The sequence below is a fragment of the Crocuta crocuta genome, unplaced genomic scaffold (genome assembly GCF_008692635.1).
Source record: "Crocuta crocuta isolate KB4526 unplaced genomic scaffold, BGI_CrCroc_1.0 scaffold179, whole genome shotgun sequence".
NCBI classification, from domain to species: Eukaryota; Metazoa; Chordata; class Mammalia; order Carnivora; family Hyaenidae; genus Crocuta; species Crocuta crocuta.
Window position 1 is genome coordinate 6,602,033 of NW_027551568.1, and position 16,899 is coordinate 6,618,931.

General features: G+C 58.9%; 1 protein-coding gene across 1 annotated transcript in view; it reads right to left on the reverse strand.

The window, feature by feature from the left end:
• Nucleotides 1–1,300: 1,300 nt before the first annotated feature.
• The window catches only part of WDR1 (WD repeat domain 1), a 39,638-nt gene continuing 24,039 nt past the window's right edge, over nucleotides 1,301–16,899 (reverse strand). Inside the window, exons 7-16 of the mRNA XM_077750387.1 lie at nucleotides 15,343–15,420; nucleotides 14,734–14,814; nucleotides 14,257–14,490; nucleotides 12,522–12,614; nucleotides 11,889–12,040; nucleotides 9,926–10,013; nucleotides 7,163–7,273; nucleotides 5,077–5,250; nucleotides 3,265–3,409; nucleotides 1,301–2,397 (exon numbers count right to left, since the gene is read on the reverse strand). Of these exons, the coding sequence (XP_077606513.1) occupies nucleotides 2,291–2,397; nucleotides 3,265–3,409; nucleotides 5,077–5,250; nucleotides 7,163–7,273; nucleotides 9,926–10,013; nucleotides 11,889–12,040; nucleotides 12,522–12,614; nucleotides 14,257–14,490; nucleotides 14,734–14,814; nucleotides 15,343–15,420 (1,263 nt within the window). The 3' untranslated portion in view covers nucleotides 1,301–2,290. The remainder of the gene's footprint in view (nucleotides 2,398–3,264; nucleotides 3,410–5,076; nucleotides 5,251–7,162; nucleotides 7,274–9,925; nucleotides 10,014–11,888; nucleotides 12,041–12,521; nucleotides 12,615–14,256; nucleotides 14,491–14,733; nucleotides 14,815–15,342; nucleotides 15,421–16,899) is intronic.

A 16,899-nucleotide genomic window follows, 5' to 3' on the forward strand; every position in this document is an offset into this window, starting at 1 on the left:
GGGTCAGCTCAAGCTCCACTTTAAAAAGCCTCTGGTGAGGAAGGAAGGGGTTGAGGGGGCGGCTCCCCGGGCTGGCTGGTGATCCACCCTCCTGCCCCCCAGTTTAACCTGTCCCCTTGACCCGAGAGCCTTTGTTTCAAGATCCAGGCCTGTGGTCTTTTTCCATAAATGTAGTCGCTTTATACACATTATTCTATCACTTAGTTTCCTATCACAGATTTTGAACACTGCCCCATGCATGGACGTATAATTTCCATTAAAAAATCCTGTGTGCTCAAGGAAAATTATGCTAAGCATCAAAACGTACACATCCTTTGGACTAGTGTAGAAAGTATGCCCTTTGCTGTAATTTAAAAATTTGTTTCTTGTGGGTTTTTTCTGCTTCAGTGTACTTTTAAGAACTACAGCCAAATGTATCAATCTTTTATCCTCTATGGTTTTTTGTCATTCTTAGAAACACTCCTGTCTGTGTGGACACAAGGTCCCTGGCCTTCTTCTAGTGTTACTGAAATTCCATTGTTAACTAAAAAACTTGGATCTGCTTTTAATTTAGTCCTGTGTACAAACAAGGGAAGCAATCTTTTTTTTTTTTTTCCAGGTTGTTACCAAACGTAATCTTCACTGTTTAGTGAATAATTCGCCATTTCCCCAGTGATGTGAAGTGAAAAGTAGCCCGTCCCCAATCCACATAGGGATGCGGCACGCTTCTGGACTTTGTGATCCGTGGTGGCCCCAGCCTTAGATATTATAGACTAACATTTAATTCTCTTGTTCTTTCTCACGTCCTTTTTATACCTGAACTGTGGAAGCAACACGATGAAANAGTGCCTGCAAATTTAGACATCTTTACGCTGTTGTCTCTCTGGCCAAGAAAATAACCTTTCACAATTAAAATGAGTCTCTGGGAATGTAGTTTTTCCCCAACATCTAAACACACATTATTCCTTACTTTGAAGGCAATGCCAGAAAGGTCAGGGACTGCCCCAGAACTTGACAATCAGGTGGGATCTGGGGACCATCTGGTCCGATGTCTTTAGTTTACAGAGAAATAAATTTAGGTCCAGAAAAGGGAGATGGGGTGGCCCAGGTCACACAGTGATTTGGCAGCTGGGATGAGGACCCAGAAGTCCCGGCCCCTTCCCTGGGTGCTTCCCTCCCACACCAGGTGGCTCTGACCATCCGGGTTCCGGAACGGTCTCCCTCTGAGGCTGCAGGCTGGGGAGAAACCAGAAGGTGCCGAACGTCTCTCCACATCCCCACCCGCGTGGGCGCCCCACCACACAGAGTCAGCAATCCACAGTGAAGAGAAAGACATTTAATCACTTCTTGGTCTCATCTCTTAAAGCGCTCAGTGTTTCCACAAGTGCAAAGGGAGCGATTGCTCTCAGCCAACATTTACCAGTAATTCCGACACACGCAAAAGAACTACAGATCACCGTGCTTTATACTTACTTTTAATTTCTGCACTGGAAAAAAAAAAAAGGTGAAAACCATAACAGGTTAGTTTACAGTGACTTCACCTCTGCCTTTAAATTAACCTTTGCTCTTGAGGGCAGAAGGGGGAAAGAAAGACAGGAACACATCAGAGCAGGAGAGCAAATGGTGGCCGGACACCTGGGCCCGGCTAACAAGGGCTCTGCAGAAAACCCGGAGGCGGCGCCCTCAGCGCGCTGGCCTGTAAACACGGACAGCCAACAGTTAAGATACACTTAAAAAAAAATCCCACAATTCCATTCTTAAAATCAAGCACAAAAACGGACAGTGAACACAAGGTCCGCTGCGGAGGCCACCACACAGCGCACCCCGGGTCGGAGCGGCACCTGCTCTGCACACAAGGCCAGCTTCGCTGAGCGGCCCCGGGCGCTCCCTCTTCTCGCCAGCAGGGGACGCTCTGCAGGTAGCGGAAGGGGCTGCGGCTGCTGCCGCCCTGGGCAGGGACAGAGGGCCAAGAGCCGCCGGGGGTGGTGAGTGGGTCTGTGTGCTTTCGAGGCTCTGCCTCTGGAATGTTCTGCACTCGGGCTGGGCTGGGTGGTGGGTTTCAGTTACGCTCCACACGTTGTTTAAGTGCTTGCTTTATTTCTCATGTGCAAACTGTCACTGTCTAAAGCTTTCAGAAGGACGTGTACATACAGGGACACCCTGCGGAGGCTCGGGTGCCCTGCGCTAAGGCCCCTCCCTCCGGAGCGGGGCGGGGCGGGGGGGCGCACGACAGAGAGATTTAGAGAAATGACGTGTTCTGCTGCGGTTAAGCTCTAGTCCCTGATTCGGTCCGTCCACGGGAAGGGGCTCCTCAGTAGGTGATTGTCCACTCTTTGACAGAGGCGTCGTGGGAGGTGGTGACCAGCGTGCGCTCGTCCAGCCAGGCCAGGCTGCTGACGTGGTGGAGCCGGTGCGCATCTGCGGAGAGAAGGCGCTCTGAGGGCGGCCCGGGCTCCCTGCTCCCACCACCCGCTGGGCCTGGGGCAGGCGGCCAGCTGCCCCTGCACCAGCAACAGGCCCCTGAGAAACCGGGTGCGGATCACCGTTAATCTGACCCCGTCCCTCTTCGGAGGAGGAGCGTCTGGAAGATGGAAGGTGGGCACAGGCATTCTCAACCCCGCCCCCGCAACTGCCGCTTGGGCTCAGCAGCGGCCCCTCCTGGACCTCCCAGACACAGGCACTGTCCTGACGACCAAATGCATCCCCTGGGAGACAACACTGGGGTGAAAAATCTTTTCTGCATAAAACAAGCCACGGACAGCACACAAACAGCTTCCTGGTCTGTTTGCAGTAATAAAATGTACAACAATAAAAAGGCTGAGAAGCAAGGGTGGGGGGGGCGGAGGGTGCCCAAGGTGATGGCATTAGGAGGTAGAGTGTTAGAAGAGCGGGGGTCACTGCTGAGAGCACCGCCCCCTCCCCCGCATGAGGTCCAGCTATCGTGTCTGACCTGGAAGGGCCCCCGAGCCCTCCAGCCACACCAACCCAGTCTGGGACTTGGGTCTCCAGAGCTGGGAGCAGTCGCTCTGTGGTTTACGAGCTGTCCAGCCTGCACTACTCTGCTATGGAAGGGAACAGACTAAGCCAGGAGGACAGGTCAAGAGTGACCCCCGGGCCCTGTGCATGGAGCCCACCTGCTCTGGCGCAGGGAACACAACACATGAGCCTGGTTGCTCCTCGTGTCCGGCAGCGGCCACCAGAGGGAGCAGGTGAGCTGGGCCCCCTGGCTAACTTTCCCAAAGCACAGACGGGACACTCAGGCCCGGGCAGCCGAGCGACAGTCACCTTGGATCTTGACCCTGGTCTCGGGGTCACTCAGGGTCCAGACGTACACCATCATGTCCATGCCACCGGATGCAAAGTGCTCGTTGTCCGGGGACCAGGCCAGGCAGACGATCTTCGCGTGGTGTCCATAGAAGACGCTGTTCTCCTAGTGGCGGGCAGGAACACAAAGCTGGTAGTCAGGGTTCGGGCCAGAGTGGCGCCACCTCACCCGGCCCTCACGGCGACAGTAACGAGGGTCGGCCTCACGCAGCGCTTTTTCTGCCAGGCTCCACGCTGTCTCTTGGACGCCACAGTGCCTGCTGCTCTGGGAGACGAGGAAACCGAGGCACAGGCGGGGCGCCTCCACACCAAGCAGTAACCACCGTGTCCCCCTGGGACCCCTGGCCTGCCTGCGTCACCGCACTTATCCTGAAGTGCGAAACGTGTTGTGTGCGGTCTACATGGAGCCCTCGGCATGGCGAGGGGACAGGGACACCTGCCAAGAAACAGCCACCCAGGCTCAAGGGGTCCCACCCCGCACAGGTGGCGCTGGGTGAGGCGAGTGCTGGGGGCGGAGGGCGCCGGCTACCCTGCAGCCCGGGCGGGGGGCCTGGACGGAGCCTGTAGGCTGGACGAGGGCTAAGGTTTCTCTGAAGCTTCAGGAACGCTTTTCCTTCAGAGCGTCCCGCTTTCTCATTCCCTAGAAAGCGTGGGCCTGAGGGTGAGTCTCTCGAGTTTGCTGGGTCCACGGCACTGCTGGTCCCGCTCTGGGGGACTGCTCACCTAGCAGGCTGCGAACGAGAGCTGTGCGCTCTACAAACAGGACCGTTTACAGAGTCTGGGGAACGTGGTAAGGCGGCCGAGGGAAATCTGGGAGGCGGGCGTGATGTCCACGAGGTGCGGGTCCAGGCGCGTGCCCGACTCCGCCACCGCCTGCGTTCGCTCACGCCTGTCGTCAGAAGTGACATCACAGGAAAACGTGAACGGAAGAGACTCCCCTCTAGTTAACGATACATAAGGCTGAGTGTTGATGGGGAAACGTATGGGGGGCCTGTAGTTCACTTTAAAAGTGCCCAAAATGAAGATGAAGTCGACTGGATGGACGAGGCGGCGCAGCGAGAGATTAACGGCAGAATCTAGACGGTAAATTCTTTCGCCTCTGCCACGCTCCAACCTGTCCTGAGCAGGGCCCAGGGACTGGACCCCCCCAGCCTGTGCCCCCTGCTCTGGCCACGGCCAGCAAATGACTGAACCCCTAGCAAAGCTCAATCCCCAGTCTGAACCATGGCGAGTGGCTCCCAGGCCCACATTCTCCCAACAATGAGCGCTCTCTCCCCCCGATGTCCACCCAGGCCCGGGCGCCACCACAGCTGGGTTCACGCTCGCCAGTGTACTGCCCTGCGCCCCCCATGTGTGAGACAGCGCTGGCATGTCAATGTCCATCTTCCCAAAACTTCAGGGGGCGGTGAGACTCCAGAGGAAAAGCTAGTCTCAGCCCTTCAACAGAGGAGAAACGCAAGTTCCCTGAGGCAGGAAGTCACTGAGCCAGGTAGCCCAGGTGACCAACAGGCCTGTCTTCATTCACAGCACACCTTGCTGCCGTCCAGGGCCCTTTCTGGCAACTGCTCTCCACCCTCCACCCCCAACAAGCCACCAGGTCTTGGATGACAGGGTGTGTCTCCTCGTCCCACATCATTCAGCCCGAGAGCAAGGATGCCACTTGGCCACGGGCATCTGCCTGGCTGGTGACAGCAGGGGAGAGAGGCCACGGCTCGCCACTCGCCACAGGCACTGCCCAGCAGGGGGACAGAGCCGAGCAGCCCGCCCACTCACCGAGTAGCCATCAGCGACGCTGAAGACCGTGACCACCTTGCTGGCATCACACACGGCGAGGAAGGCGCCATCGTGGGAGTACGCCACGTCGGTCACAGGGCCCTTGGCCTCCAGGAGCTTGCCCTCATCCTTCAGCGTGGTGCCCAGGATGGAGTACAGGCGGACATTCCCATCCTGCAGGACAGAGGAGCAGCGAGTCACTTCCTGGCATGCGCACACACACACACGCACAAACACGTGTGCTCCCAATACCCTCCTCAGACTCTCCCATGGCTCGCTCAGCACAGTGGGAAGAGTTCCATGGGAAGGTAATTTGTATGCAGAATGCTAGGCGCCCCGAATTCTGTGTTGGGATGTTCGGGACTCAGCCTTTTTTCACCAATGCCTCAGAAAGTTCCAACACAGGTGATCAGAGGCCAGGTCTGAGGGCCACCTGTACACGTGTCAGCGCTCCGCTAGGGCCCCTGGTGTGGCTGTCCCCTCCGGCCACACCGCCTGTCCCCGGTGCTCCACACCTGCCCTGCTTCCTTCAGGCACCCCCTCGCTCTCCGACCAGGCCCCAGCTCTGTGGAGCCTGCGGTCTCCCAGGGCGTCCCTGCAGCTGCCCAAGGCTGTCCTGGGAGGGCAGGTCTCCTTGCTATGTCCACGACACACTCCCGGCTCTGCCTCAAACACGGAACAGTCACGTCCCGCCCCCGCAGGGCTCCTGAGCACACAAGTCCTTGAGTTCACGTGGCAAGCACATCTGATGCCCAAGGGAGCGGGAGCCCACGGGCTCGTGAGCACACTGCCCACGAGGAACGCATCCAAGGAAGGAAGAGGCCATGTTCACAGACGGCACCTGGGGCGCGTCATGGGAGGTGCATACCGACGTCCACCACGGGGCCAAGTGACAGGGCACCTGCTGGAAGGTCATCGAAGCAAACGAAGATGGCTAGCGTGTGTGGGGCGAGGGGAAACTCGGTGTAGACCTGCACCTGTCCTGTGTGTGGATCTCGGAGGTTCACAGGCCCAGGGGTGGGAGACGAGGAGGGACGGAAGCTGCCGGGGCCTCAAGGGACCAACTGAGGGGACCACACACTAGCCATCTTTCTTTACAGGAGGGACAGTGAGGGTCTGATGAGCAGGGCACAGGGGCACGGCCATGCAGGGGGAACACCAGGCTCAAACCCCACATCTGACCTTGACCTCCCACCCCAGGACTGTGGCTGTGATCTCCTCCCTAGAATGTGGAACCGGTTTCTCAGAACCTGCCAGAGGACAGTTTCTGGGAAGGAACGAGGGTGGAGAAGGGCGGGGGGGGCTGCAGGGGCGCAGGTGACGGCGACAGGGTCTGCCCTGCGGGAACCGCTGGGCTGTGGCCCAGTCTCGGGCTTGGGTTGCCCGCTAGGAGGAGACGCAATGCCCTGTGGAGGGGCGGCCGCTCCCTGCATGGACGGGCAGGCAGCAGGACAAACGGAGGGCTGGTGAGGAGCTGACGCACCCCCTGTGCCAGTGCAGGCCCTGCCCTCCCTCAGACCAGCCTTTCAGCCGTCATGCCGGCTCCAGGAGGACGGCCATGCATGCCCTTGGTGGGCAGCTGGTCCGCAGGGTCCTCAGGCGGTTTCACAGCAGGCACCTGCAGGTGACCCCCGGCTGGTCTCTGACGCGGCTGGCACTGCCAACGCCGGCTTCCTTCCCCGGAGGCACGAAGGTCTGCCGGACCTCCTTCGCCGGAGTACACGGGCCCCCAGGACCAGATGGGACGAAGGGAGCTGGTGTGCAAAGCACTCAGGACTCGGCCTGGCAGCCAAGGACCAGGCCCGAGGCTCTAGGTTAAAGAGCAGCAGCGCACGAGGCGCACGACGGGGCCAGCACTGAAGGAAAGCCCTGACCCTATCGGCTCAGCGCTGCTTCCGAGGCATTAAGAATCTTCTCGTCATGCTCCCATCTGCAACCTGCAAGCCCAGCTAAGTCACGTGTGCCCCAAGCACTCACGTGGCCGACGGTCCCCGCCCCGCCGAGCTCACTGCCTGGGACCAAGTCCTCCCGTCCCAAACCGCCCCCCACAAGCCAGGGCAGAGGACGTGAGGGACGGGAGCCTTACCGTGCCCCCGACAGCCACCGTCTCACCACTGGGGTGCACCGCCACAACTTCAGGCTCGTAGCCAGGGTCGTCAATGCTGAAGCACTTCTTCTGATCCTTGAGGAGGACGATCTGAAAAGCACAGTCTGTGAGTCCAGGTGCAGTGGCCGGGGACAGACTGCTGGGCCCTGCTCTGGGCTCTGTCCCGAAGCTTGCGGGGGGCAGGGGCCTGGGACCCTGGCTCCGTGCGTCCTCCCTCGTCAGCCATCGGGCACAGTGACAGCTCCTAGTCACGGTATCACAAGAATACTGGCTGCCGTCACCATCACCACGTTACCGCTGCCGTTACCACGACGAGCACCCACCTGGCATCTGAACTTCCCACCTCATCACCCAGTAAACGAGCCTCACCGCACAGTGTTCTCACAAGGTTCAAAAGACACAAACGTCTGGCTCTAGCACAACACTGGGAACGAAGGGGACACGCGAGGACTCTCCGTTCTGGCCCCCAGGCCCAAAGAAACCCCCTTCGCAGCTCTGCCCTGCGGCGTGTGGAACCTCCAACGTGTCAGAGCGCGCGTCCCCCACAGCCGGAGAGACGGCGCTGGGACCCGTCTTCCAGACAGAAAACCGGGCCCCCAGGGCGGGTGCCTCCACCGAGGCCCCCTGTTCCCAACACACGCCTGGTCCCAGAAGCGGGAGGGACCGTGCTGGGGGCACACAAGGAGGTGCCCCAACATCACCTCACAGTCCCGGACAGAAGCAAACAGCCGCCAGAGTGCACGGAGCGTGTGCCATGAGCCTCGCTCACGGTGCTGCATGCGCTGTGCCCCTGCCCACCGCGGAGGAGAACGTGGGGTGCCCACAGAGCCACGGGGCCGAGGCCTCCCAAGTCTCAAGACCAAGCTGGGGGGCGTCTGGGGCTCAGTTGGTTAAGGATCTGACTTTGGCTCAGGTCATAATCCTGCAGTTCTTGGGTTTGAACCTCGCCTCGGGCTCTGTGCTGATAGCTCAGAGCCCGGAGCCTGCTTGGGATTCTGAGTCTCCCTCCCTCCCTCCCTCTCAAAAACAAATACCATTAAAAAAAAAAAACTTAATGAAAAACAGCAAAAGAAAAAAACAGCAAAAAACAAAAACCCAAAAAACCAAGCTGGGTTGCACGTCCGGGCCCTCAAAGGCCTCAGCATCCCTGGCTAGCACGGCGTACCTCCTGCCCTCCGGCGGGGACCCTCTGCCGCCCTCCGCCCTGCTCGCTCTTGGCTACCCCTCCTGCTTCCAGCTCACTGGCCCGCTCCCAGGGAGCACAGCCTAAGTCAGCGACAGTTCTCATCAGTGGCCTCACCCCACTGTACCCTGGCCCGAGGTACCAGCTGTCCCACAAAGGGCCCCCACCCTCCAGCGACTTCTGCCTCTGGTGTCCTGTGGGCTGGGGGGCAGGGGAAGGGGAGCAGGTGGGCGGGCGGCAGCACCCTCAGTAAAATGTGGATGTGCACCTGCGAAGGCCGCACCTGTCACCCGCCCGACTCGGGGGCTGCATTTACCCACCTGAGGTGAGGCCTAGGCCCACAAGCGTTGCTGAAGTTTGCCTCAGAGACGAGGCTTGAACCCGTTTCCTGACCTAAAATCACGGCCCCCTTCCGCACATTCTGCTGACCCTACGGCCTGCACTGGGGAGCGGGAGGGTGGAAGGGAAGCTCACTACCTGGAGCCAGGAAGGGCGAGGGCTGCAGCGGCCCATCACGGAACATCACAGAACAATCCTGCGCTCCTGGCCCCGCTGACCCGCCTCATGCAGCCTCAGCACACGGCGCCTTGAGCCCTAGAGGAGGGCCTGTCAGGACCGCCCTCCACCCACAGGACTACACCTCANTTCATTCTAGCTGTTCTCCCACTACCCTCCCCGCCCCCCGCCGCCCCCCAGCTGCCTGCAGTAACAGCCTGGCAGAAACTCCTGTTATCTGGGACACGGAAATCCGTTCGCACGGCATGGGGGAGGGGCGGTGCTCTGAAGGGCCGCTTTCTTTAGCAGGCTGTCACTCCTGCCATCGGGGCTCCGTCAAGCCTGTCCCCCCAAATCTACATGCCGGGATGCCAGGGTCCGCTGACAGGAGCTGCGTGCTTCGGAGCAGGACGTGGTATGAAGCGGGTCACGCTGGGGTCTAGGTCAAGGACCATTTGTTCCAGCATTGCTGAAAGAACAGGGGCGCAGGTGACCTGTCTTCAATGGGAACTCAGGCTGCACAGCTGGCGTGGCCCAGGCGCCCCAGCCACACGCAGCCTCGGAGAAGCGAGACTACTGTCCGCCTCGGCCCCCTTTATGAACAAGCTCACACCACACGTCCTCGAAACCCTCCCCGTGAGCTGTTAGGGAGGAATGAGAAAGGCAGAGCCCAGAGAGGGTGAGGAGCGTGCGTGGAGCCACACAGCTCCAGGGCTCAGGGCTGAGATCTGAGCTCCTGTCGTGAAGACGGTGCCACCCTCGCATGCCTCTGACAGGCCACGTGAGCCTACAGACACGCAGGCTGTCTGGTCCCGACAGCTGCCCAGGTACAAATCCCAGCTCTCCTTGTGCCTCTGTTTCCTCAGCTGTAAAATGGGGATGACAGTGTCCTAAAGGACACGACTGCTGAGGACCAACTGAGCGAACACATGTGCCATGCTCAGGACGCACAGGTGTCAGAGCTCCCGTCAAACAGATGTGTGCAGTTCGGCTGACAGCCCCGGCGCCCGGCCACCTGGCGCCCGGCCCTGCTGCCCTGTTGCTTCCCCAGCCAGACCACTCACCTGCCCGATGCACACGACCACGGTGTAGCCTCCGGGGCCCACAGCCACGCACTTGGGTTGGACGTCCAGCTTCACAACCCCCTGCCCGCTGTTGGAGACGAGGGAAAACACATTACACCCATATCACAGGGGCTTAGTGGGCATCTTAAGCACACACTCACTGCACCCCTGAACGGCTCAGGGGTCAGAAGTGGAGGCTCTAGGGGCGCCTGGGAGGCTCAGTCAGTTAGGCGTCCGACTCCAGCTCAGGTCATGATCTCACAGTTCGTGGGCTTGAGCCCCAAGCCAGGCTCTGTGTTGACAGTTCAGAGCCTGGAGCCTGCTTCCGATTCTGTTTGTGTGTCTCTCTCTCTGCTCCAACCCCACTCATGCGGTCTCTCAAAAATGAATAAATGTTGGGGCGCCTGTGTGGCTCAGTCGGGTGGGTGTCAGGCTTCGGCTCAGGTCATGATCTCACAGCTCCTGGGTTCGAGCCCCGCGTCGGGCTCTGTGCTGACAGCTCAAAGCCTGGAGCCTCCTTCCGATTCTGCGTCTCCCTCCCTCTCTCTCTGGCCTTCTCCCACTTGTGATCTCTCTCTCTCTCTCTCTCTCTCTCTCAAAAATAAAAAAAAAAAAATAAAAAAAACATGTAAAAAAAAATTTTTTTTTAAATTAAGAGAGAGGTGCAGTTTATTTTTTATGTATTTCTAGGCGAGAGAGACAGCGTGAGCAGGGAAGGGTCAGAGAGAGAGGGAGACACAGACTCCGAAACAGGCTCCAGGCCCTGAGCTCGCAGTCAGCACAGAGCCCGACGCAGGGCTCGAACCCACGAACCGTGAGATCATGACCTAAGCGAAAGTCGGACGCTTAACCGACTAAGCCACCCAGGAGCCCCTAAAAAAGTTTTTTCTTAACATTTATTTATCTTTGAGAGACTAAGAATGGGTGAGGAAGGGGCAGAGAGAGGGAGACATAGAATCTGAAGCAGGTTCCAGGATCTGAGCTGTCAGCACAGAGCCCGACGTGGGGCTTGAACCCAGAGACTGTGAGATAATGACCTGAGCCGCAGTCAGACACTTAACCAACTGAGCCGCTCAGGTGCTGACTGCCAGCTCAGGGCCTGGAGCCTGTTTCGGAGTCTGTGTCTCCCTCTCTCTCTGACCCTTCCCTGCTCACGCGGTCTTTCTCTCTCGCCTAGAAATACATAAAAAATAAAAAACTATAAACTGCACCTCTCTATTAAAAAAAAAAAATTAAAAAAAAAGCAGCAGACTCTACTCCATCCATGCTCTGGGAGCGATGAGGTAAAACCTGGGAATGGAGAAGAACCATTTCCGGGAAAGAGACCAGAGAACACATGGGGGCTGGAGGCAGGTCAAGAGGAAGGAGGGGGGACCCTGGGCAGCTCTTGGCCCTCAGTTCTGGCGCTCCCAGGGCAGAGGCAACGGAGCCCGCTCCTCATTCCCGTGGCCACAGCCACGACGCTCAGCACCAGGACTCTTTTGAAGAGGCTGGCGTGTTCTCGGGTGACAATCTTGTGTTCGCTTTCGGGGAATGCCCTGAAACCACACCCTAGGGGAACTTGCACACAGACCTAAGGAAAGTCCCATGTGACCGTGCCGAGGGCCAAACTAAATAACACTGCCTGTTACTCAGGTCCCTGGGTGCCTGTCTGTCCTTTGGAGCCACCTGCCATGTGCCAGGGGGCCTTCGACGGCCTCGCTGGGCCTTCCCGACAGCCCGCAAGGCAGCCTCCTCTGTCCCCTTCCTTCGTTGTTGAGAACAGAATGAGGGATGCGCTTGGGGTGAGATGTTCCGCCTGCTTCCTAGGCAGAGTCTACACAGGTCACGGTCTATGTGGACCTCTTGGACTCTAGCCTGGGCCCTGGCCACGGGAGCACTCGGGGACAGCAGGGTGAAGAGCAAAGTCGGCAGCAGTAAGCGCTGCGGGCAGGGGGCCTCCTGTCCGGCCCCGGCCCCTCACCTGTAGTCCCTCAGCGCGAGGCTGGTGTAGCGCACCGTGTCGTCCATGCTGCAGCTCACCAGCTGCCCAGACTCGTCCACCGTCATCCTGGACACCTGGTTCGTGTGGCCCTTGCCGGCGAAGGAGTCGTTCTCCCCCGTCTCTGAATCCCAGTAATGTGGGGCGGGGGGTTAAGGAAAAGCCACCTCCAGGGACCAGGAGGACCCTCACCAGGAGGAGGTCGAGGCCCCAGTCCCGGCCGCTGCCCACAGCCGTGTGACTCTGGGGAAGGCACTGGGGCATTCCGAACTTCTGTCTTCCAGGTTTAAAACAAGGGGTCCGTACTGAGAGGTTCTGGGTCCTTCTGAATCCTAAGACTCATGACTCACTGCTTATAAGAGAGACCAGGTAGCCCTAGGGGTCCATGTGGAAGAGAAGCAGCTCGATCCAGAGTTGAACAGCCACTCCCAGCCACAGAGGAAAAAGTGACCTGTCAGGTCACGGCCGCAGCCTGGAGCCTGAGGCCCGTGTGGGCAGCCAGGGCGGGCCAGGCCCTGCTGCTGCCACCTGGCTGGCCTTGCCTCTGGCTCTGCAGGCACAGGAAACTCCTGCCTCTCCTGCCAGTGGCCCCAGAGCCAAATTCATGAGTCAAAGGATATTAATGTGTCCATCGTGGCTCCCAGAGTAGATGTAGGACTTGCCACCGTTTTTGTGCACCGTCAGACACTGGATTGATTTGCTGTGACCCTGCGGAGGAGACGGACGGGGCAGGGTGAGCAGAGAGCCCACCATCCTGCCCCTGCAACTCGCCAGCCGCCCTCTACCGACCGTAGCCCTGAGTGAGGAAGAGGCAGAAGACCCTCAACACTGCAGCCGACGTCAGCGCCAACCCCCTGCAGCCCCCAGTGTGCCCGGAAACACCTGCCAGGGGCCCCGATCAGCTGTATCCCCGCTGACTGAGCATCTGACATCTTATCACGTAGCCTCTTCCCTCCTAGATCCTCAGCTCAACCCGGGCCAAGGACAGGATCTAATAAAGCCCAGGAGCCGTGAGCCTAGTCTTGGTAGCGCCCCCGAAAGGGGGAAATGCTCACACCTGTCACAGAGGAGGATGAACCCCAACCTTGAGGCGAGTTTCTGTGCAGCTGCAGCAGCTAATGGATGGGTCTCAGGAGGGTCCAGTGCTCACAGAGGCAGGTAGGGAGGCGTCTGCGCCTCCCAGAGAGACCCAGACTGTCCTGGGGTGCTGAGGACAGCCTCTCTCCTCAGACCCATAACTCACAGGCTATCCGAGGGCTCTGACTCCCCCAACCTCCCTGACTGGCAACATGGCAGGCACAGAGAACTCTACAGCCAGACCTCTGCGGTAAAGAGGCCGCATAACCTCCCTGTGATTGCTCTGGGGGTGGGGGGGAGGGGGTCTGGGATGGGGCCTCATCACTGCGCCCACCCCCACCCCAACCAGGGGCAGGAGGAGGGTCTCTGTCTGGTCTTTGCCAGCATGCTCTGCTGCACAATTCTGCACAGGCCCTGCCCCAGAACTTCCAAGCTTTCCATGGGCTCCCACTTGTTGCTACAACGTGGCAAGTGTCTTCAGAGAAAGGTGCACACAGTTCTCAGGGGACACACTGGGCTATGTCCACCTCCCGTCTCCTTCCAGGACAGAGTCCCGCCAGCCCTGACACTTCAAGTGACACTTCAGCTCTGGGCAGAAGCAGTGTCCGCAGGGACGGTAGCAGAGCCCACCCTGTCCCCAGGAAGCTCCTGGCTCTTGCCTGGCTGCTAGTTTCCAGAGAAAGTGAGATCACAAGGGCTGACGGAGGGAGAAGGCATGCCCTCCCCCGTCAAGGAAGGGGCACCCAGGGCAGACCCTGGCCATCAGCTGGCCCCTGCTGGTGACAAGATGGGAGCAGGGGGTGGGGTTCCACCACCTCCTATGGCTTTGCTGCTGCACGAACTCCCAGCTGGGCCCTCAAGGCCTCTGTACCTCAGGGTCCACCAGTTTCTCTAGGCTCATCCCGTCCCACGTGCTTCCCTGCCTGAACTACACAAAACCCAAGGTCTCTCCTTTCCATGTTCAAATGCCACATAACACCGAGGTCCAGCTCCAAAGCCTCCTGGTCCTCCGCAAGGCTCTCTGCGGGCCCTCCATGTGGGTGGCGATGCCCCTGGGCTCCGTGTGTTACAGCCGTATGCCCCTAATGAGGGAGGGTGCTCTTCCTAGGACAGAGGGGCTCCTGACCACAGGGTGAGGGTCACCATCCAAAACCCCAGGCCCTGAGGCCCAGTGCTTCTAGAAGCTCAAGGGGAGCTCGGCTTCCAGACTCCCACTTCTGAACTCACGCCCCACCTGCCAAGCCCCCAGGGCTGGCTCCCTACTCAGCCTCACCTTGATGACCCGCAGGGGCTTGCTGGGGTTGTTTCTGTCCAGGTAATTGATGTAGCCGGACAGGGAGATGCTGAGGAGGTGGTCCTTCTGCCACAAGCAGCCCAGCTGCTGGTCCAGGACGGTGGAGCCCATCGTAAACGTGCTGACGACAGAGTTCACATTGACGTCCCAAATCTTAGAGGTTTTGTCTCCGGAAGCAGACAGCAAGTGGGTGCCGTCAGGACTCCAACTGATCTATCAGACGGAACCGTGGGCCACGTGTCAGGGAACAGAGTGGGGAGGGGCCTCAGGAAGCAGCCTGTCTACAGCCCTCCTTTCTGAGCAGGGAGAAGCCAAGCCCGGGAGGGACCCGGGGGGGAACACGACGCCCCTTCCACGGGACCCTGAAAGCTCGCTACCACCACCCCCTCTCCCAAACCCTCAATGATGACGGCCAACACAGAGGTGGCCCGACCACAGCTGCAGGCCTGTACTCACAGCATAAATTCCTCCGTCGTGAGCCTTGTTTCCACCCAGGCCACACACTTTCTCTCCCGTCTTTCCATCATAGATGTAGATCTTTCGAGAAATAAACACACATGTGAGTCACAGGCGTGAGGATGCTCTCGCCAGCAGGTGTGAGAAACGAGCCCCTCCTGCCCCGGCTCAACCACCAGGAGTTTGCCACTGTGACTCCTAAAAAAAAAAGCAACCTAACACAAGTACTAACAGGACTTCTAGCCCCATTAAAAAGGAGAGCAGTGGGGCGCCTGCGTGGCTCAGGTAGCTGTGTATCCAACTCCTGATTTTAGCTCAGGTCATGATCTCAGGGTTGTGGGATGGAGCCCCACATCAGGCTCTGTACTGAGCGCAGAATCTGCTTGGGGTTCTCCCTCCCCCTCTGCCCACACCCAGCTCATTCTGCCTCTCTCTCTCCAAAAACAAAAAATAAAAGGAGAGATGAAAGGGGGCCCACCAACCCGGGAACCCGAGCGCCCTCCCAGTGCGGGAGGAAGGGGGAGTCCGAGTTCCTCGCAGGAAGACGGGCCTTGGAGGGGCCCGGAAGAGGCCATCAGATGAGCCCCCACGCCAGCCCCCGGCCCTCACCTGGCCATCCGCGCTGGCCGTGGCAAACCTGTTCCCGTCAGGAGAGAATCGCACACAGTTGACAAAGCGGCTGTGGTCCTGTAGGAAAAGAGGATAGTTATCCACCTGGACAGGAGCCTCTGGAAAGCTCCTTATGAAATACGCAGTCCGCTTCAAACATCCACTCTGGCTGCCAATGTGAACTGCCAGGCCACAGGAAGACCTCAGGGCTTAAATAAAACAGTTCGAAGAAGCCCCTGACTCACTGGGAGGGCTAAGCCTCCCCATTCCCATACTCGGAGTGCATTCCGTCCCCTCTGGCCTCTTCCCTCAGGGGCCCAGAGAGAACTCACGCCCAGAACCCGGAGGCCTCTTCCCTGAGTCTCCAGGGCCCAGCACACAGCAGGTGCTCCTTGGGTTGGAGCTAACAACCAGAAATTAAACAATGGTCATGTGTGGTCATGTGTGTATTTCCTGAGAGTAAGACTCCAAATGATCCTCCAGGGGTGATTCCCTTTGCTAAAGGAGCAACTCATTCTTTCCCACATCAAGGGTTTGCATAAGAAAACATCCTCTGAGCACCCCATGCCCCTCCCCATACCAGCAAGCGCTATTAGCTCTCCCAAGAGTAGAAAAGACTATCTGCTTCTGTGGGTATAAGCGGCGAATCTTCAGGAAAACCCTCCACTCATCACCTGCCCCCACAGCGCCCTCCGAAACCAAGCACTGGCTCAACTTGATCAGGAGCTGCGAGTGCGAGGCGTCTGCATGTGTCCCTATCATGTTATGGGTTGAATTATGCCCCAAAGACACAAGTTTGCAGATGAGTGTTTGCAGATGCATTCAAGGTGCGGTTGTTAGCGTGGTCCTAATGCAATGACCCAGACAGGGAGGGAAGAGCAAGTGCACATGGAGGTGGATGGGGGTTAGGCTCCCTTGAGCCAAGGAACCCCAGGGGTAACAGAATCTGGAAGGAGTTGGGGGAGCACAAGCTGGGGACGCCTGGATCTCAGGCTCTGGCTTCCTGAAATGAGAGTAAGTGCCTGCTGATTAAGCTGCGGTTTGCAGAACTGTGTTAGGGCAGCCACGTAATGCCCTGCAGTCACAACCCTTCAGGTACACTGTGCCCACTGCCCTGGTGAAGAAACCCAGGCCAGGTTCCCGGGGAGGGGAGCCCCAGAGCCGGGATCAAAGGAATCCAGGAGCCTGCCAAGTCCAGCTGGGAGGGTGAGAACAGCCTTCCTGAAGCTGACGTTAGGGTTTCCCTGGTGGGGGCAGCCCGACAGCGCGCCACAGAACCACGTGACTGCGATCTGGCTCCAGGCCAGGCGCTCGGGCCCCACGAGACGCGGTCCCCATCCTGAGCTGCAGCACAAAGCAGGCCCAGCACCTGCTCTTCTGCACTAACTCCCCTTCCCTCAGCCGACAAGGCCAGAAACAGCCAACACTGTATCTCACTGGGAGGGACCCCCCGCAGGGGTGGGGACCCTCAAGAGACCAGCGGGGACAAGAAAGCCTGAGCGCCGAGGAGCGATGCTGGGGACTGGTTTACACAGCCTGCTTTCCTTCCTGCCTCCT